Below are 20,521 nucleotides of genomic sequence, written 5' to 3'. Positions count from 1 at the left end.
TGAGTACTATGTATGTAAATGTGTGTAACTATGGATGTGTTTAGCCAAGACGGTGTGCCACTGACGTCAATTTATAATTGCTATTTGCATTGGTTGTTGTTTTATAAGTATGTAAATACATTTTCATAAATATCGCGTGCGATGTCTGCAGAGCGATATTAAAGAAACATACATTTGCACATTTATTTCAGAATTTTGATGTTTTTGAAGATTTCCTATAGTATGTACTTACATATGTACATAGGTATACAGATCTGTATAAGTTTGTACCTACTTATGTATGTATGTAAGTATGTATAACATGTAATAATTGCATTGAAATTGTAAGATTTGAAGTGGTAAAAAATATTATTACACCGGTCAACAAAAAAAAATTTGCGGTTTCTCTTTTCATGCTCAAATTCTGAAAAATAATGGGGTTTTTACTTTTATCTTTTAAAGTTTGCTTTTGCTTGATGCGAACGGTGCTGATTTGATAATACGAACATAAAAGAAGTAAGAAAAAAAATCGACTTAAGCAAATTTTCATAAAAAAAAAATATTTTTCCCTTATTTTTGATGTAGGAGAAACTTAAATTTAACATGCAAAGACAGACTCAAAACTCGTTTCGATCGGTGTCATTCATAATATGATATTTAAAAGCATAATTCTAAATTGAACTTAATCACCCTCAATTTCACGAGGATACTTTGAAAAAAAGCATACATTTTGTTTTTGGTCGTACAATTTATATGGCATTTCTATAATGGTCCGATATCGGCGGTTGCGACCAATGCACAACTTCTTGCGGTAAAAAACACATTTCATAACTATATCTATTTTAGTCTAGGCTAGTATACAGACAGACAGATGTATGTACATACATACATATATTTTATAGAGTCTACCAACTCGAAAGCGCAAACTGTGAAAAAGTACATTCCAAAAGCTGAAAGGTAATTTTATAGCTTTCCTTTTGTTATTTTTTTTTTAGCCTTTGGAAAATAAGTACAAATCTGGTCAGTCGAAAAATCCTCCACAAGTAAATGTTATGCACACACATGTACACAAGAAGGTTGACACAAGTAATTTGTCACACAAAACAATTAACGTAGTTGTAATGAAGGCAATTACGGATAATTAAATTACATCTACAAATTAGATGCGATTCGCATCCATTTCAATTTGCCATTCTGCTCCTCCAAAACAATTCGTTATTTACATCGACATACATACATACATGTACATACATATGTACATACACGTAAGTTTATGGGTATGAACATGTGGGATATATTTATAAATAAAAGTCATGAAATTTTTCTTCAACTATTTGCGTGATAAGCTAAAAATATCCATAAAGACTTAGAGTTAAGTCTTCATAATTACGTTCCAGAAAAGTTTAGATTGTTATAATTATAGAAAATTTATTATTAATTTTATTAAAAAAACTATTTTCATTAGATGCAATTTTTTCATTCATGTTATAGCTTTAAAATCAATACAAAATAAACGTAATGATTAATTCGTTTAATTTCGTGTTTTAATAAACAGCAAACATTACTTTCATTTCTTACACTTCTATATACGAATATTTTCTCATATTCGTTTGGAAAAAACCAAACACTTAATAGCACTTGAATTATTATATATTTGGGTCAGTCACTCCAGTTCTTTTTCATAACTATTTATGAATTTTCACCGGTTACTTTCTTCTTACAACCCATTCTACTTATCTCTACCTTAGGTGAGTACACTTTAGAAAACAAACCTGTTACACGGGGTTTCGCCGCAATTGAAGAACTGGTGCTGCTTTCTGCTGCATTGCTTCCGCTGGTTCGGGCACACTTCAAAAGCATTTTCAATGCTTTTTTTTTAATTTACAATATTTACAGTTGTATTTTTTGTATGCAGCACAAATTTTACTGCAAATGCGTTAATTATTATCAATCAATTAAAGATGACCCAATCAGTTGTTCTGCAGGAGGACCCTCAAGATGCCGAAATAATTGTATATTTCTGTTATGCCACTACAAATTATGCATTACTTTGATAATTGAATTATTTGCTTTGTAATTAATTTTCTTTAAACACTTATCGTTGCATATTTTGTTTATATTCAACAAAACTATTATATATTTCCACTTCAAGCACTTTGAGCACTTTATTTTCGCTTCTACATTCGTTACTATTTTTAGCAATTTTCTGTACTGCACGTTTTATTTTACATGTTCATTTTCTTCCCTGTGCTTAATGGGCAATCATTTTTTCCTCAATTCACACACACACGTTTTCAGGACTAGCTTGACGAGTTCGCCACCACACTGTCCCATGTTTTGCATTCCAACAGCCGCGATTTAGATTTAATTCGTTTTCAACAGCTTAGGAAAGTTTTAAATTTTATTGAATTCCTTTTCAACGATAAAATATTTAATGTTAAACAATAATATTTCTAATTTGTTGAAGAATTCTTGGACAAAATCTACTAGTTACGATACAAAATAGAATTTACGCTTTACTTTAACTTCCTATAGACGAGTTTCGCAATTTCGCTTTCGACTGACATTCCAAAAGTTGACAGGGTTGCATGGCTAAAATAAGTTATCGAGTAATATTTAGTATTGAATAAAACAAGTTTTTAAATTACACAAGCATGAACCATTCATAATACTTAACAAAACTAGATTTTAATTCAAAATTATTTAAATGCATTAAATGTTTGGAAATCTGTCGTAACACCAAATCCAAATACATTGTAATAAGAAACTTACCAACACTAAAAACATTGTTTACCTATTACCATATGATAGCAAGAGAAAGCATAACATTTGTACCGTATGTCAAACAAGAAACGGAAAGAACTGCTGCTGGTAGGCAAAATCTGTTTACCTTCCGATTGGAGTGTGTTACACATATCTACGGATTATTGCTAAGAATGTGTCGTTGTGATTAGATAAGAAATTAGTGATAATTAGTAAAGAATGTAATATATAATCTTTAAATAGGGGAAGTTAGTATTATTCTCTTTAGATAATCGACTGTGCCACATCTCGCAAAACAATCTTAAACGCACTATATATGTGAATACATAAAGACCTCTAAAGAAATTTAGACAATTGCCTTCGGCAGTACTCACGATTTATTCGCTGCACTGACACGTTTAGAATTTAAAAAGCAAAAAATAAGAGAAAATTAATAGCATTTTTCCACAAATATTAAAAAATATGTGTGTGATATTTTTTTACGTGAACTCAAACCCAACCTCCGGCGGTTATAAGCTTATTCTAGCATCAAATCGGGATGAATATTTCGCCAGAGATACACAAGATGCAGCAAAGTGGGCTAACGCCGAACATGTTTATGGAGGTGAGTACTGACATACATAAATATGCAACAATTCATGCAGTATGTTTTCTTTGTTTTGAATTTTCGTATTGCACATCAGGCATTGACCTCGAACCTGGACGTGAAGGTGGCACTTGGCTAGCTATTGGTGGTCATGGTGGCGTATTTAAAATAGGTGCGTTGCTGAATTTGACTAGCGAACCAAAACCAAGGAATGCTGCGGGTAAGCATTATCAAGCCACTAGCTAGATATAAAATGTTGTCATATGCTAACCTTTGTTACTTTACTTACTACGGCTCATTGACCCCTAACTGCATACAAACGTACATTCACACATTAACCTTTACTTATCACGAAATGAACTTGCATGATGCCTTTGTGTGTGGTTCGTATACAAAAATATTTATTAACCACTTATTTTTGTCAATGCAAATAAATCAATGTTATTTACGCTAATCTCTAATACGCTGATAAACAATAATTCATAAAACAACTTGAAACATATACATATATATGCGCATAGCTACACACCATAACATAATGCACTTGAATTATGACAACAATAAGGCTGATACAACAGGGAACAACACTCCTCCTACAGACAACAAACCATTACCACTACTGAACAATGAAAATTTTTTGTTAGGCCGTGGCATGATCGTCTCAAATTTTGTCTCTTCCACGGATGATTGCAATATAAAAACTTACAACGCTGAACTATTGGCCGATTGCACCAAGTACAGCGCTTTCAATTTTGTGTCAATCGAAATTGGGTTAGTAACATTTATATTTTTATATATTTATTTATTAATATTTATATTTTAATCTTATAAAAACATTATTTTTATTTCAGTAATGCGAATAGACCTGCTGGTATAACGCTGTTAAGCAATTCGCCGCCCACTTTGGAGCATTATGCTGATGGCAAATGTTATGGTTTTGGCAACAGTCTGGATGCCGTACCTTTTCAGAAAGTCATCCACGGACGTCAACGTTTCCAAAACATTGTTGAGAATTTCAACAAAAAGCTGTCAAACACGCCGTTAGAGAATGCGCAAAATCTACAAAATGAATTAGTGACAAATTTAAAGAATTTGTTAAAGTGTAAACAAAAGTTTTGGCCAGATGCGGAATTGAAACGACGCGCGCCCAATTGGGGCGAACACTTGAGTGCGTTGAATGTGAATGTGCCGTTAGCGGACTACGGCAGTCGCACACACACCGTTATACTGATTGATGAGCACAATAAAATGCATTTCTACGAGGAAACAATGGCTGGACTAGATCCCGAGGGTGAATGGCGACAAATACATATCGAAAAACAGTTCTTTCAAAAACTGTAAATAAGTTGGCAACGCGAAAATGTTTACAATGCTTTGGTGTGGTGCGCTGCTAATTGGTTGTACAAAACTCAATGCCTCTAAATAGAAATGTTTGAACTCAGGTGTAATGACTAAAATTTTTTTTTTGCATAAGGATCTAACAAATAGGTGATAATAGAATTGTGTACGTGTGCTTTCATTGTAGTTGTTTAAATAATGATTTAAAGTTTTATTCTCTGCCACTGTTTTGATTTATAACTCTTACTAGTTAACAAGATAATTTTATTTTATTTTATATATATACATACAGTTAGTTTGCGGTTTTTTGCATTACGTTTTATTGTTTTATTATTTATAAGCCTTGGCGACTCTTTGTTTGACACCTTTCAGCGCTCCTTTGCGTGCGCCGTTCACTATGTTCTTAAACGTGCCTGCATGTTTTGCGCGTTTTCTGTAAAACAACAAAAACAAATAGCAAATAAATAAAATTATGTAAAACAATGAAATGAATGAAAACTGTAAAGTTAACGTACCGTTTGTTCAGCGTGTTTCTAGTGAGCGGTATATACGCAAATGGATCGAGTTTGCCTTTCTTCTTCATATCACCTTTGGCTTTCTTAGTCGTGTAGTCGCTCCCAGCGTACGCGGGGGCGGCTGCAGACTTTCCAGATTTAGCTGTTTTTGATGAGTAACCGGATTTCATGGATATCGCATCACTGGCGGCGCCCAAGGGACGATGTATACCCTTACCACCGGCCACATATTTGGAGGCCGATGTTTTGCCCGAACGCATGCTGGTGGCGTCTGTTGCTTTACGTTTACGGCTCGTGGCAGGCATTTCTTCTTCTACGAAATTAAATTGATTACAAAAAAGAAGAACAGGAAAAAAGGTCAACTAAAGTTGCGCCGAAGCTATGATACCCTTCACAAATAAAAAAAGTTTCCATACAAGAATTTGATTTTAATGGGTTAGTTTGAACAGACTCACGGACCGTATAAATTGACCCAGCTTACTGATCCGTAAGTTATACATATGTATAACTTCGTAGCAAATTTAATACACCCTGATCTGGGTATAACAATAAAATTATATAAAAAAAAAACAACCAACCATCACTTGAGTCCACCTCCATGCCACGCTTAGGCGCTTTCTTCACCTCAACACCTTCGTCTTCGTCATCCTCATCATCATCATTGCCATCGCTGCTGCTCTCGTCGCCACCAACGCCACGCAATGCTTTATCGCTTATAATCAGTCTTCCATCTTCGGCGGTTTTGAAGCCACGATTTGGATCCTTATTCTTTGTTTTTGTGCTGCCCGCAGCGTTTGCATTCTCATCGGGACGATTTGCTGTTGGGGGCGAAAAAGTGGAACCGTTACATAAAAAACACATAACGGATATATGCAATTATTGCAAACGCACTCAACACATTTCCGACTGACTTAATATCAGCCAAATCCACAATGTCCTCCGGATCTTCGCGTATAAAAGTGTTGGCGCGCTTCTTGCTCTTCTTTTCAGCCTTATTGCCCTCGTCGTCGTCTGTATCCATGTCTTCGGGCAAATCGGAATCGGAGTCGGCCAAAATGTCATCAATGCTGTAAGGGGATTACATAAGTGTTGGTATTATAGACGGAAGTAGAACAACAATAAAAAAAATTAAAAAATAAATAAAAAAAAATAAAAAAAATTAAAAAATAAAATAAAAAAAAAATAATAAAAAGTAATAAAAATAATATATTAACAACAAAAATAACAACAGTAAAAACAAAATTGTAATATTAACAACAACAACAAAATAATAATAGCAACATATATAATACCAATAATAATAACAACAGTCACAAAATCAAAAATAGCAACATACGTCACACTCTTCTTTTCTAGCCCAGCCACGAATTCATCTTCTGATTCCTCTTCGTCCTTCTTATCCTTTTCGTTCAGCTGCTGTCTGTTCTCACGACGCATTTGCTTGCGTATTTTCTTCAGACGTCGATGTGTCACCTCATCATCGCCAGGCACGAACTTGATCAGCTCTTCAGCTGTGAAGCGCTTGCAAAGCTTTTTCAACAAATAACCGATTTGTATGCGGCAATAACGTTTTGTGTCCTTCGCCATGGCGGAGAGCGCTTTCATCTAAATTTTTCTTTAAAATTAGTTACTGCGACACTTAAGTCATAAAAGAAACTTACAATCGTTTGCAAATGGTTGGCAACCAGCGGTGAGGGCATTACTTTGATGAATGTTATCAGAAAGGCGACCGACGCTTCGGCCAATGAGCGTGTCTTCTGCACGAGAAACACTAGTATCTGCTCCATTATGAATTCGAGTGTGTTAATTGTTAGATTTTTGCCCTGCTGTTGGACCACAGTGCGGAAAGCCAATATGGTGTTGGTAATAAGCGACTCATCGCCGGCAAAACCGGCCGTCAGTATATCGACGAAATCATTCAATTTGCCAGCCTCCTATGGTTTAGAAATAATAAAATAATATTAAATATTTGGAAAATTACTATTCATGGGACAAAATAAATACCTGATACAAATTCACCAAGAATGTTATGAGTTCTTCGGAGACATTTTCTTTGCGCGTCGAAAACTCCTTATATGAGATCACAGCTTCCGGTATGGTTTTCATAACAATTTTGTCATTCACAGTTAGAGATTTACGGTTTTCAATAATAATTTTCAGGCATCTAAGTTGCAAAATGCAAAGTTTATAAATTAGTTAAAATTCTAAATTTCCAAATCTCAAACCTAACCTCAAACGGGCGGCCTGGCACACAGCACAGCTTGTGGCAAATGCGTCCAGCAGCAGTTTCTGTAAGGCTATGCTATTTTTGCGTGCGAATTTCTGACACGAAGCTGCCTCGGAAGTGAGTATATCACGCAGGAGTCTGTAGTAAAAAAAATATTATTAATAACGGTTATTTTCAAACAAATTTAATACTTTTTAACGTACTCATATGTTCTGCGCTGTTGCTTTTTCAATTTTTGCTCATCTTTGGTGACCAGCTTGGACTTTTCGTTCTTCAGCACGGGTACTATGAACTCCTCGAAGAACACACGTATGATTTCGCTGGTTTGGAAGAGCAGCAAAGCAGCGTTGATGTCGAAAATCGAGTCGTATTCGAAGGTGCCGACGGCCGTATTAGAAAGTTGTGTTTTTGCAGTCTCGAAAAGCTCCTTAAGCACATCCTCTGGTGTACGCGTTAGATAGAGCTGTTGAAATAGTTTGAATGAATGTAAGAATGCTATATTTACACAAATCTTCAAGCTAGCTTCGTACCTTAATGACGTCCAACGTCTTTTTGCGCAGATCCGCCTCGTATGTGGTGTTTGGTTTCTGCGCGTAAATATTGAAAAGACGTGGTAGGAAATTTTTGGAGTATTTTGCCAAAGCTTCTTTGATTTCAGCGCTCTCCTCGTTCGCTATCAGCTCGGTCAAGCCATCGAAGATGGGTGCACGAAACTCTGGATTATTATCCAGCGCATTGCCCAAAGTGGGCGCAATCAAGCGTAAGTTCTCCGGGTCTGCGGGCTCGCGACAAAAGCCTGGGAATAGACCCCACAGCTGACAACACAACAGCTCGTATGTATGTGACATGGACTTTTGTTGGTCTTGCGCGTGTTGATGCCATTTGTTGTTGCAATCCAAAGCTAGTGGCAAAACGAACTCTTTGAAGAATTTAAAGGTGGCGCCTTTGGCACCTTGACGTAAGAGCGGCAGCAACCAGGAACGTTCCAATAAAACTTCGCCTTTGCTGTTTGTTAACGGTATCGTCTTCAGCGCATTCTCCGGACCCATCGATTGTATGGCGGCAATGATGGTGTGTTCGATTTGTACGCGCAGCGCGCTCTGTGTGTCATAACGCTTCGACAGGGTCAAAAGTGAGCGCGAGAGTTCCTTGCTGGGGAGATGATAGAAAAGTATTAAGAGAGTAAATTCAGATTTTGGCATAACTTAATATTCACATGGTATATACCTGTAATGCTTGCCACAAACTTCGAAAACAATGGAAAATACTAAAATCACGTGTTTGGCCATTTCACCGAATGGCGCATTCAGCGCTTTCTCGAGCGACGCGATAATGCGCGTAATCGACATGCGATGAACTTCCGCCTGCTCAGCTGTCTCACTAGCCGGCTTCACGCATTCGTATAGCAGCTCTTTTAAACAATTCGAAACACTGCTAATTATTTCCGCGCGTTCCGACATCCACAAATCTGTCGCGCAGATGTCGATGAAGCGCGGCAATGCATTCATGCACAAATTCAAGTCCAACAGCGCCAAATGAATGTGACCCTCTTTGAGCACCGTAACCCAAGCTACCGTTTGACGTATGTCAGCGCGATCGGGACGATATTCGTGTATGGCGGCCAAGAGTTTTGCGCATAACGGGCCATTCAAATTTGTCGTACGCGAGGCGAAGAGCGCATGCAGCGCTTGGAAGCAATTGGTGCGTATGAGCACGTTTGCAGCGGTCATTATGGAGAGAAGGCTTTCACATACCGCACGTATGTCCTCGGTTTTAAGCCCACTCAAAATGTCTTTGAGTAGTGTTAGTGTATGCAACACGGTTGTTTGTGAGTTGGTCAGGACTTCGGGTTTAAATTGATTTAAACAGAACTTCGTTATGCGATTGCTGGCCGGATGGCTCTTAACTTTCGGTTGCTCCTCACTGACGTCCTTCTCAGCATCTTCGCCCTTGGGAGCACGCATAAAGGAGCTGCCGTGTATGATGGATACAATAGCATGTTGAGCGGCTTTGCGCACCTAAGCAAATAACGGTAATTTGAATGTTATTTTTAAAATATTTATTTTTTATACACCTTTGGCTTCGAGTGTATGGTAAACGAAAGTATAGCGTCAATATACTGCCAAGTTGACGAGTAAGTCCAAGTGTTGTAGTCCTGCGCACAGAGTAACACCGACAAACAACCGATTATCTGTAAATGTTATTCACAAAAATAATATTACTAATAAATTTTACTTTTCACAAAAATGTTGTGTTACGCACATATTTGATTATAGTCTGATTTGTGGACTCTATAAAACGTTGCAGACACGTTAAAAAGGTTTGTGCTGTCTCTCCAAAACGCTTACGTAGCACCGTCGCCGGCACTGACTTAATGCCCATAGACAACAAAGAAATACCAGCAATGATGTCATTGTCTTCCGTGCTGGCCTCAATCTGTTCCATAAGTAAGATAAAATACTCTGTTGACGATTCTGTGCCACCACGTTCGCGTATAACTTCGGTAAGTGCTGTTAGTATGGCTAACATTTCTTTATGCAAATCGGAGGAGGCACGGAAACCTACTAACAAACGTTTAAAGCTCATGTTGCTGCAGGCGCTATAGTTCGAAGCGAATGTTTTGAAAGTTTTAAAAGTGCCTTGTTGTGATTCCGACATACTCTCATCTTCCAGTCCATCGTCATGCAAGCTGAACGACTTCAGACTACCTGCAACATCATTGACTGTAGTCGTTTCAGCGTTGTAAGCCAAGCGTTGATCATGTTTCATGACAGCGTCCAGTGTGAGTGTAGTCGGATCAGAATTCGCTTCTGGTGGAGCTATGCGTTAAGAAATAAAGTTAAATAAATTTCTAACACAAAAGTCACATTTGTTTACCTACCTAAACTCAAATTGGGCTGAAAGAAGCGCGACTTGGCTTTCAGACGATGCTTCATTTGGTCAGGATTTGAAGTGGACGACTGCCCTTTGCTCCATGTTTTGCCTTTAGTATGGCGCTTTAGTTTAGAACGAAATTTTCCCATTTTACGCAACGTTTTGAAAAATGAAACTATTTAAAACTGTTTCAAGAATTGAGAAAACAAAAGCACGTGTCGGCGAAGCACTGTGCTGGTTTAAGAGAATTATTTTAGTGAAGAATGTCATGCAAAACGGAATTGAATTGCATATTTTGCTGTCAAGGGTTACTGAAGCAAAATAAATTTGAGCAGAAGAAATATGTTGGAAAAAAAAATTGAAGTTATATGTTGATTATGAAGACGGATATGATTTGCTTTACATTAAAATTATTATTTTTACATCTAACACAAGAAAAAATGAAAATAAAAATGTATAAAGCACTTAAATCTCATTTCATTATAATAGTACTTTTTTTAATAGTAAATATTTTTTCATACTTTTTTGGTTTTTACTTCACAAAAACTGTTGGAAACACATCACTGCTGTTAGAACAGCTGTCATTTGTGTTTGTTTTTGTATTCAGTTGATGTTTTGCCATTCGTGGTTGATGTTCGATTTTCTTATTACGATTGTATAAAAAGAGAAGTAAACAATCAATTTTGCAACAAAAAGTGTGATAATGAAAAATAGGAAACGCATGTGTAATCATTTGCAGAGATATTAAAAGAAAGGCCAAACTTGAAAGATAATTGTGTGAAAGTTAATTGTGAAATACATAAATAAATAACTAAATATTTAACATATGAGTTAAGCAAATCTATAAAGTATTTGTTAGTATCAACTAATTCGGCACAACGGCAGCGCAGCGAAAAGAAAGTAATTGGAAGTTTAAGTGAAAATTAGGTCAGAATAGTGGAAAAAGCGCAAAAACGTACATAAATAAAATAACTACGTTTATTTAGGTTGACCTTAATGCCTTACGGTGTGCTGGAATTGTGTAAAATAAGTTTTAAAAGAAATAAAGCACTAAAACCGCAAGGGAGTTGAATGACACAGCGCTGTCCACTGCGATTAGTATACAGTGGATAGCATTTTGTTTTGTTGGCGCATACGCAGATCCAAAAGGCGCTATCTAGTTCTTTGTGTTGTTGCGGTTAAAAACAAGCAGTAGAAGCAGCATTGAAGCACAGCATGGAATATTTACAAGACTTGGCCAAAAATCTGTTGGATTTTCTATGTAAGTAACCAATTTTATATATTCTAGAAGCTTTTTTATTAAAGAAAGTTCTTATCCATATATGTATGCATCCAAATTTACGCTTTAGCCACCTACATTGACTTGGACTACTCGCTATGGCTTTACCGGCTGCTTTGGCCGCTAATTGTAACATTCCTGCTTCCGATGGTCTTCGTGGCACTAATTTACATATCATTTGTGATGTTATTCATTTACAAATTGCACAGGTAAGATTATTATTTTATTTTTGCCATAGTTAGCATTATATGGTAGGGGGGTAGCAGCGTTCCACTCGTGCAATTTAAGCATATTTGACGCATATTGGACTTGTCTGCAATTATTGCAAAATAGTGAAAAAAAAATTAACCTGTGCTCTTAATGGGCAGTTATTTCCATACATTTTATAAATCAGTGGGAATTATGGTGATTGAACAGTTTGTCATATTTGTATATAATTGGATTTGTTTTTGTTGTAACAACAAAAGCTGTGCATAAATACTTAATAAGATACGAGCTTGCTTATATTCAAACATTTTTTTGTGCAACAATCAGGAAGTAAATGATTTGTGCTTTTTGGTCAAGCACCCAAAAATTTTTCGGAAAAAGTTATGAAATAACACAAAGTACATATTATTTATTAGCCAGAAATTTAAGTTTAGACATTTAATTAGTGCAAATGAGCGTCATTAAATTATGGCTGTGTCTACACACATAACTACGCATGATTGCTTTCATTTCTTATGCATATTCATATACCATAAGTATATCTCAACAAGTGTACAAAAAACTGTGCTTAGAGCGTTTAGATTTCTTTATCGCTTTTTTTTTGTTTTACTGTGATACTTAGTATTATATATTGCCCTTTTAAACGTATGTCGTTTTAATTTCATTTTAATAGCTGCTTGAGAGTGGAATTTGATTACTGATTTGTGCACAGGTTGTTGGCTAATAGTTTTTATATTACTATGCTATTGTATTGGTGACTTCTACAACACCTGTTTTTAACCATTTCCAGCTGATGAGTAAAATTTTGACAGGCCGAAGAGGTGAAGGCCTAATAAAATCTTGCAAGCTTGATGCTACACATTTGCAAAATCATAATTATGACAATGCTACTTTTTTAATGGCATACAGATATTTTTTTATATTTCTTGTTATCTAAATATGTATGTTATTATATGTATTATGTCATTAACCTGTCTTACAGGTTAGTTAAACATCACAATTTCTGGTCAAGGCCGATTTTGTAATCTCGTAATGCCTGCACGTTCATATTTATTACACAGATGCTTGTATATTTACATACATACATATGTGTATCGTTGCAAAATTGTTATAAAATGTAGAATTGTAATTTCTTGCTCATATGTTTGCTTAGCTTACGTTTTTATTGCGTTTACAGGCTACTTGTTGAAAGCGTCTAATGTAAACAAATAGTTTTTGCTTCTATTTAAAAGAAAACTAATAAATTTGTAATAGCACAAGTAATCATTTGCATTTCACAACATTCAAACCTGCGTTTTTTCTATTTCAACATTTTTATATGTATTTTCGAAGTATTTCGTCAAACAATTTTGCTTTATATGGGGAGTTATGCCGAATTTCCTTAGTCCAGTCCATTATTAACATGCGACCTTCAATGCGTTCACACAAATTCAAGTCAAAAAATTTATTATTCAAAAAACCATACTTTTAAATAAGGTTTAAGTTATCAGCATGCGAAGGGATTTGAATTTGGAATACGTACATACATATATACTTGTATATGTACATGCATCTACATATAAAACATTTATATAAAACATATAATTTATAAACCTAGTAAATAACATCACAAGGCATTAATTCATATAACGAGTATAATTGTTATTAAACTAGTTGAGAAGGGCTAAACTTAATTTTATTTGCTCGGTGCATGTTTCAGAAAGTTATAATTAAAACTTTACAAAGTCAATGTAACATTTCTTTTCATAATTTAAAATTTATAATGTTTACATATTTTTTCTACTTAAAAGTTTTAAATTTGTCAATACCCCATTACTCATCAATCTCTTGTCATCGCTTTCCTTATCTATAGAATTTTTTATATGTCAACTATGTAAATAAAGCTAAAAATACAGTGCAACGTGAAGCAAGAAGCAAAGCAACCGTTTCTACGACAGTCTGGTCTATCTAACAGGAACGGACCCGTATCTTTATACGAACGAGAACTGTCAATCCCAGAATACCTCCAAATTACTTCAGGAACTTTTTCTGCCTTAAATAGTCGTTAGAGTTCAGTAGAATGCTAACTCATGCCGACTCCTGTTACGTAGACCTGATTGTTGTATATGAAGTTTGGTTATCAATAAAGCTTTAGGAATTGAGTCAAAAAATTCTGGCACTTAAATTGCATTTATTTTGTTGTATTTCTACCGTAAAGTTGATCGAAAATGCTTTTCTCTAATCTTTAAAATATTTTCGGTTTACGTTTCACTATGCACCCAGCCTTAGTTTCTAATTAGCATGTATTGTATATATAAAATACATAGTATGTGTGTAGCTATAAGCATTTGCTTTCGATAATGTATTTTCTACGCAATAACTCGCATTTTTTATCAGTTGCGTCGTTTTTATTTAAGTGCTGCTGAACATATGTACATATTTTTATTACTATTATTATTTTGCAACAAATGTTGTCGACATCTGTCGATATTTGTATCGTTACTGAAGCAGATTTTAATAAATCATAGCCTGTAATTATAAAATAATTACTACTAGATTAATTCAATTGTAGTTTTGATTTACGAATTGATAATTTAATTTGTGGAAACGGAAGTTTTGTCAGTTTTGGCTCACTTTTGGAGCGCCATTAATAAAGGTAGTTGGACGGCTCGTATGAATATGAGCTGTGTGATGACATATTCCATACTATAAATTTAAGTTTTGTAGGATTTTTCCAAAAATAGAGATTACGATTTCAATTATTCACAAATAATTTGAGGTTATCAAATTAAAATGCTAATTTCCTCACTGTCATTTACACTTTTTCAGGGAGGTGATCATGCGCGCCGTACGCACCGATCGCAAATTCTGGGAATTCGGTCGAAAATTGGTCGCCGCATTGTGGGATGCACATGCGCGCATTTATCACGGCTACGAAGTGATCGGCATGGAGAATATACCAGAGACTGGACCAGCACTGATTGTATACTATCATGGCGCTATACCTATTGATATGTATTACTTGAATTCACGAATAATATTGCAAAAGGATCGACTAATATATACGATTGGCGATCGCTTTCTATTCAAATTACCCGGTTGGGGCACAATATCCGAGGCATTCCATATAAGTCCCGGCACAGTGCAATCGTGTGTTGGCATTCTGAAGGAGGGCAACATGCTGGCCATATCGCCGGGTGGCGTTTATGAGGCACAATTCGGCGATCACTATTACGAGCTGTTGTGGCGCAATCGTCTCGGTTTTGCGAAGGTCGCATTGGAGGCAAAGGTGCCGATAATACCATGTTTTACACAAAATTTGCGTGAAGGTTTTCGTCAATTGGGTATTTTTCGCACTTTCTTCCTGAAACTCTACAATGCGGTGCGCATACCGGTCTATCCGATTTATGGTGGTTTTCCGGTGAAGTTTCGCACATTTGTCGGTCGGCCGTTGGAGTATGATGGCACGCTAACGCCAGAGGAATTGCAATTGAAGGTGTGTGTGTATGTTCATTGCTAGTGTTTTTATATAAAATTAGTATTTCTTTTATTTTAGGTGGCAGCCGCTTTGGAGGAGTTGATAAACAAGAACCAACGCATACCGGGCAGCATATTTCACGCGCTGCTCGATCGCTTTCCACCGTTTCGTAGTAAAACAAAAGTGTAAAAACGAAATTTTGTTTAATTTAATTATTTATGTACTTAGTGTAAAGGTGTGTTCCCTTATCAGCAATTGATTACACTGATTGCAGCAAATCTCCATAGTATACTCTCTTGTGTTATTTAAGTTCTTCTTTCATTTCTTTTGAGGGGAGGGAAACGCAAAGACTATCCGCTATCTATAGAAGTAATTTTATTGCGCGTATTTTTGACAACTTTGAGGAGGAAAACTAAAAATGTAAACAAAGTATACAATAAATAACTATAAGTAATAGAAAAACAGGATTATAAAACTTCAAACTGCATCTATAAATACTATTTATGACATACTAGTGTATCACTAATCCATCTACATACACGCTAATTAAAGTTCAGCTTTCCATGTTTCCATAAATAGCCATAAGTGTACTTAATACAGCAGAACAATTTTCTATTAATTTATTATCTAGTTAATTTTATACTCTAGTTAATTTTAGCTTAACCAGGGGGTTTAGGGGATTCCTATTTATAATATGTATGTATTTGCACGTCAGTGCTTTCAGTGAAATCAACAGGCGCCACAATGCGTATCATACAATTAATATGTTTCAAATACGTTATAATTTATGTAAACATATTTTTTTAAACAAATATATCAAAGAAAAACAATTCAATTGTATAGCTTAATAGTAGATTAAGAGTGTGTACACATAAATATTTACTTATTTTACTTACATTCATACATACATACACAGATATATGTATTAATTCAACGGTATTGACATTGTTGTCTCTGTAAATGCTTAGCGTGACGTAAATAAGAAATGAAAATAAATATCTTAATTTATTGCGTATTATATGGCGTGTGGAAATTAATAGTACATAAAACATTAAAAAAAATGAAATAAAATAAATAAAAAATATAAAGATAAAAATGGTATCTTATTTGCTTATCACCTATGCATATTCTAAGCAAAAATTAAGTAATGAGAGCATTTTGTTGTTGTAGTGGCAGAATTCTGCCGAGTTGACAATCTTCGGCCGAATAAAAAATCCGAGTCTGTTTCGGTTACGTAGGCCCGACTGTCGTGCGCGCGGTTCTCTTTTGTACTTTCACTCTCTTTCCCTCTTTCGAAGTTGATGTTCGAGTTCGAAAATTCTATATCATATTAATGCTGTCCATAGTACGGCCTAAACTATTTAGACGCGTGCAGAAGCCTTTGAAAATGGTAAAAAGCGAAAAAAACAGAGTAGTTTGAAACCCATTGTACTTCCCCATTCAATTCCCACGTCAGTCTTCGGAGCGGACCTGGATTTTTATCTGACCAAAGACTGTCAACTCGGCAACATTCCTCCAAATTGTTTCAGGAATATTTTCTGTCGCGACAATTCATTAGAAAAGGAGCATAAAATAACAAATATAAAAAAAAAACTTATATTAAAAATGGTTTATCCCGCTTTACACAAAACTACGAGTATTTTGGAAAAAAGTTATTTTGGAAAGTTGTAGGGAATGAAATATAGACATTTGTATTAACACCTTTTTCATATAACCTCAAACATTTGCGCGTTCCACTTACGTAAACCCGATTTTTAAGGGTTCAATATCGTCGATAACGACAGTGGCTAAAATGCATTTCTAATGCCTTAAAAATCAAACTCAAATCAGTTTTAAGCATTTCTATGTTTGAATTGATTTATTTCGAATTAAAATTATACAATTTTTGGCCTTAGTATTTTATTATTTATTTCTAATTGTTTTTGCAAGTTGCGCGAAACACAATTTCTGAAATATTAAGAAAATCGGCAGACTATGCTTTTTAGTACGAGAGATAAACACTACGATCTTCGATTCACACTGAACAATAAAAACTTACATAATACATACATATGTACGTTGGCATGCATATACATATAGCGTACAATTTCTATATGCGAAATAAGTGATATAAATATTAATTTTAGTATTGCTCCGACATAATAAGTACTACTAGAGAAGTCCAACCCGTAAACGGATAGCAGCCTTTGCCCTGCCCTGTGGTGTCGTCATATTGCTCCCACAGATAGCCGGTTCTTTGGTATTCCCTGAATATGTTGTCTACAACATTCTCACGCAATTCGTTGTAGATTTCACGCGCCAGCGCTGTATATGGACCCTCGACGGTGCCGTAGTGATGCAATGCCCTAATCGCTAGATAATTGATATTTATCCAGATGGGACCACGCCAATATGGCGGATCATGCTCCGTATTACGTTTCATGTACAATGGTGCGCTCTTGGATAGGGAACGTAGACCATAATTGGTCCATAACATATTTGGGTCGCGTAAATCGCGCAGCAATTTGCCTAAATAAACTGAATCGTGGTCGAGTATTTGCAGTAGGAAGGGAAATAGATTCGCATAACCATATGTGGTGTCGACAAATTGACGTTCTGGCTGCTTCATGGTGACGCGCACCATTTCCAATTGTTGTTGTTGATATTTTTTCAGATTTTGCTTGGTCACTTGTGGACGCTTAAGCACCACGGCATCTGTGTGTAGACCCCAATCGGCATAGGTCTCGGTGAAGGGACTCAAATGCTGTTCATTGAGCAATTGGTTGTCGGCGAGAAAGGAGGCGGTTTCATAATATTTAATACTATCTTTACCCAGTATGTCGGATAGGTCGCTCATCACTCTCGCGGCTAGCGCTATCCAGCAGCGCAAATCGACATGACGTTCATAGTTGGTGGGATGAGAGGCACGCGGGTAATCATCTAAGCCCGAAGTGAGCGTTTTTGGGTTCAATTCAGTCTCACTGGAGGCATTACGTCCACGCCAATAGTAAGTGCCTAACACATCGCCACGCTGCGTGGTATTGTACCAGGCGAACCAGGTTTGCAGACGTGGATAGAGTCGCTCCAATACGTCGAGCCGTCCTTTTACCGACAGCTCCTTTTTATGATGTGTGAGTATTTTGTCTAATGTGAGGAAAAATGTGGGAGGATTGGCGTTGGTGTTATGCTGTACAACAAATTCCTCCGGTACTTTAGCTAGTGCCTCGACGCCTAAGATCTGTTCTCTGGGTATCCAGCCTTCTATGTTCAACAAATCGAACCAATGGCACATGATATCCAGCGCAATGTCCAGGTCCCATGAGGATATGACGAGTGCTTGAAAACCTTCATCCCACAAGAAGCCACGTGGAAAGAAGGAACGCGACGGAACGGAGGTGTAAAGCGGTGCTTTCCAGTATGGTACTGGTTTCTTCGTATAAACTGATTTCACTTTACTGGAGCCATAAAAGTAACCAATACCACCTATCAAATTGCTAACGGCATATTTGGCAAATTTGATTTCATTGGCTGAATAACCCTCGGCAAACAAATGGAATGTGTCCTCAAATCGTTTATCGAACTCGGATAATTTCTCTTGTAAGGCATTTGTAAATGCCCTGCCTGTTGGCGGCTTTGACACATTCTCATTCGAATATCCGGTAGTGGATTGGTATATAATATCCATGGTGAAATCCACTTCGGCGGTGATTTGTATGGCAATAAAATTGGGATCAGCTGCAACTACACCGTTTTGTGAGATCATTTCACCGGGTAAACCGACAAAACGGTTGTCACGTTTATCCGTAAATACACGGAAGTGTGAAAAAACGGTTTCCTTTAATTTGCTAAGCGACGGTGCCACTGTGCTCAAATAGGATTTGTGCAGTATTCTGCCTTTAATTGGTTGAAAACGCAACTAAAATAACAATTTCAAACAATTATAATCAAATAAATTTTATTATTGATTTATTGCAAAACACACCTTGAATTCGCCCAGACCCAGTGTCTCGCCATAGACACCTGCTTCGGGACTGTTGTCGTTTGAAAGATACCTAATATGACCATTTGTGCGCTCATCGAGCGCCACATACCAAATTAGAGATATCGAGTGATCCCAGGTTTTCGTTACATTACGCACAGAAATACGCGCTGTCCAATCGCCACCCAGTTTTCTGCCACCAGGATACTTAATAAATGAAGTTTTCAACTCGAATGGCAGATCGTGTATTTCTTGCACACCAAATGTACGTCCATCATGATGCGTCCAGCCGTATTTGTCGAGATTATCACCGATTTCACACCAATGTCGTATGCCTCTACCGCCGTGTCCCAAATTGGACGGTGTATACCACATCAAACCCATTACTAGCGAGTGTGGATCGCGTGTTTTCATACCGAAATATGTAAGTGGCCGATAGGAGCCCCAATAGCGTTCCGGATCGTCCAACCCTGAGCGTGTCACCATTTTTTCATTATCAAACGGCGTGTTTACACGAGTTTCCAGGTAACCTAAGTAGCCAAAATAGGACGCTACACCCAAACAAACAAAACCAATCAGTGTCTTCCATTTATCCAACATTAATTTGGGCCACAGCGAGAAACTGCTACGTTTTTTATGTGCTCCCTTATTTTTATTCGCCCCAGACGTTGACGAAGAAATCGTACTAGAACTTGAGCCGCTATTGCCGCCACTGCTGTGAGTAGAGTTTGAATCATTCTTTTTGTGTTTTCCCGAATTTTTGGTACTTTTGCTGTTATTGTTTGTAGGTGTTTGCGGATTGCTAGCTGTAGCTGTATTATTTGTGTTATTAATATTGTTTGAGTTTGTGCCTACACCGGCTGTGTTGACATTGCGTCGCTGCCTAGCCATGATGCAAATCGATTAGCTGTTTCTCACGTTTACGTGTCCGTTTACTTATCTATTGTTGAACGCTGTTTGCACTAAATTCATTTGCCCCAATTAGACACAATTTTGTGGAGTATTTAGTTCAATCAACTCGATTTGGTTAACTTCTTAACGCACAATCACTCGTTTAAACATAATTTTATGAATTTTCTAAACTTAGTTGTTAAACGTCAAAATCTATACAGCTGTCACTAGTGTTTTTTTTTCCAACTATTTCCTGAGAACGTTCTCCAGAGAACGTATAATATTATACGTTCTCTGCGTTCTCTGACGTGTTTTCTACGCTCTCTGCTACCAAATTCATGTACGTTCTCTGCTGCTACTTCATGTGTACCAGTGTTGTGCAACGTTCTTTACTTTGCGACATCTGCTGACAACATTGTGTGTAAAATTAATTTCAGCAGAAAAAAT

General features: G+C 36.5%; 5 protein-coding genes across 8 annotated transcripts in view; 2 read left to right on the top strand and 3 right to left on the bottom strand.

Moving 5' to 3' along the window:
* Positions 1–2,485, bottom strand: part of LOC120776160 (nuclear factor of activated T-cells 5) — an 88,281-nt gene extending 85,796 nt beyond the window's left edge. The window contains exon 1 of the mRNA XM_040106756.1: positions 1,752–2,485. Within this exon, the coding sequence (XP_039962690.1) occupies positions 1,752–1,839 (88 nt within the window). The 5' untranslated portion in view covers positions 1,840–2,485. The remainder of the gene's footprint in view (positions 1–1,751) is intronic.
* Positions 2,486–2,821: 336 nt separating this feature from the next.
* LOC120773934 (transport and Golgi organization protein 2) lies at positions 2,822–4,885 on the top strand. 3 transcript variants are annotated; one of them, XM_040103137.1, is made up of 5 exons: positions 2,822–2,954; positions 3,011–3,346; positions 3,426–3,548; positions 3,850–4,099; positions 4,180–4,885. In XM_040103137.1, the coding sequence occupies exons 2-5, from the start codon at positions 3,205–3,207 to the stop codon at positions 4,667–4,669; spliced, it is 1,005 nt and encodes a 334-aa protein (XP_039959071.1). In that variant the 5' UTR covers positions 2,822–2,954; positions 3,011–3,204; the 3' UTR covers positions 4,670–4,885. The 3 variants fall into 3 exon arrangements, with proteins under 3 accessions (XP_039959071.1, XP_039959072.1, XP_039959070.1); XM_040103138.1 differs by having other exon boundaries at positions 2,822–3,346; positions 3,973–4,099; XM_040103136.1 differs by having other exon boundaries at positions 2,822–3,346.
* Positions 4,843–10,513, bottom strand: LOC120773933 (RRP12-like protein). The gene is made up of 14 exons (XM_040103134.1): positions 10,290–10,513; positions 9,671–10,227; positions 9,483–9,599; positions 8,636–9,426; positions 7,939–8,560; positions 7,612–7,871; positions 7,412–7,546; positions 7,186–7,345; positions 6,843–7,115; positions 6,518–6,786; positions 6,073–6,248; positions 5,760–5,999; positions 5,182–5,494; positions 4,843–5,099 (listed from the first exon to the last, which is right to left on the bottom strand). The coding sequence occupies exons 1-14, from the start codon at positions 10,429–10,431 to the stop codon at positions 4,997–4,999; spliced, it is 4,158 nt and encodes a 1,385-aa protein (XP_039959068.1). The 5' UTR covers positions 10,432–10,513; the 3' UTR covers positions 4,843–4,996.
* Positions 10,514–10,905: 392 nt separating this feature from the next.
* Positions 10,906–16,243, top strand: LOC120775293 (transmembrane protein 68). 2 transcript variants are annotated; one of them, XM_040105409.1, is made up of 5 exons: positions 10,906–11,209; positions 11,269–11,543; positions 11,632–11,770; positions 14,577–15,243; positions 15,304–16,243. In XM_040105409.1, the coding sequence occupies exons 2-5, from the start codon at positions 11,498–11,500 to the stop codon at positions 15,412–15,414; spliced, it is 963 nt and encodes a 320-aa protein (XP_039961343.1). In that variant the 5' UTR covers positions 10,906–11,209; positions 11,269–11,497; the 3' UTR covers positions 15,415–16,243. The 2 variants fall into 2 exon arrangements, with proteins under 2 accessions (XP_039961343.1, XP_039961342.1); XM_040105408.1 differs by having other exon boundaries at positions 10,906–11,543.
* Positions 16,244–17,055: 812 nt separating this feature from the next.
* LOC120774803 (mannosyl-oligosaccharide glucosidase) lies at positions 17,056–20,286 on the bottom strand. Its single transcript, XM_040104597.1, has 2 exons — positions 19,187–20,286; positions 17,056–19,120 (listed from the first exon to the last, which is right to left on the bottom strand). The coding sequence occupies exons 1-2, from the start codon at positions 20,072–20,074 to the stop codon at positions 17,348–17,350; spliced, it is 2,661 nt and encodes an 886-aa protein (XP_039960531.1). The 5' UTR covers positions 20,075–20,286; the 3' UTR covers positions 17,056–17,347.
* Positions 20,287–20,521: the final 235 nt, after the last annotated feature.

This window comes from Bactrocera tryoni, chromosome 4 (genome assembly GCF_016617805.1).
Source record: "Bactrocera tryoni isolate S06 chromosome 4, CSIRO_BtryS06_freeze2, whole genome shotgun sequence".
Lineage (NCBI taxonomy): Eukaryota > Metazoa > Arthropoda > Insecta > Diptera > Tephritidae > Bactrocera > Bactrocera tryoni.
This window is presented reverse-complemented; position numbering and strand designations above follow the sequence as displayed.

Coding starts and splice junctions, on each gene's coding strand:
- LOC120773934 (XM_040103137.1), top strand. CDS start 3,205: ATGTGTGTGATATTTTTTTACGTGAACTCAAACCCAACCTCCGGCGGT. Junction 3,347..3,425: donor CGCCGAACATGTTTATGGAG/GTGAGTACTGAC, acceptor ATTGCACATCAG/GCATTGACCTCGAACCTGGA. Junction 4,100..4,179: donor TTTGTGTCAATCGAAATTGG/GTTAGTAACATT, acceptor TTTTTATTTCAG/TAATGCGAATAGACCTGCTG.
- LOC120773933 (XM_040103134.1), bottom strand. CDS start 10,431: ATGGGAAAATTTCGTTCTAAACTAAAGCGCCATACTAAAGGCAAAACA. Junction 10,228..10,289: donor TCAGCCCAATTTGAGTTTAG/GTAGGTAAACAA, acceptor CTTAACGCATAG/CTCCACCAGAAGCGAATTCT. Junction 6,787..6,842: donor CCAACCATTTGCAAACGATT/GTAAGTTTCTTT, acceptor AGAAAAATTTAG/ATGAAAGCGCTCTCCGCCAT.
- LOC120775293 (XM_040105409.1), top strand. CDS start 11,498: ATGGAATATTTACAAGACTTGGCCAAAAATCTGTTGGATTTTCTAT. Junction 11,544..11,631: donor AAATCTGTTGGATTTTCTAT/GTAAGTAACCAA, acceptor TTTACGCTTTAG/CCACCTACATTGACTTGGAC. Junction 15,244..15,303: donor CAGAGGAATTGCAATTGAAG/GTGTGTGTGTAT, acceptor CTTTTATTTTAG/GTGGCAGCCGCTTTGGAGGA.
- LOC120774803 (XM_040104597.1), bottom strand. CDS start 20,074: ATGGCTAGGCAGCGACGCAATGTCAACACAGCCGGTGTAGGCACAAAC. Junction 19,121..19,186: donor TGGGTCTGGGCGAATTCAAG/GTGTGTTTTGCA, acceptor TTGTTATTTTAG/TTGCGTTTTCAACCAATTAA.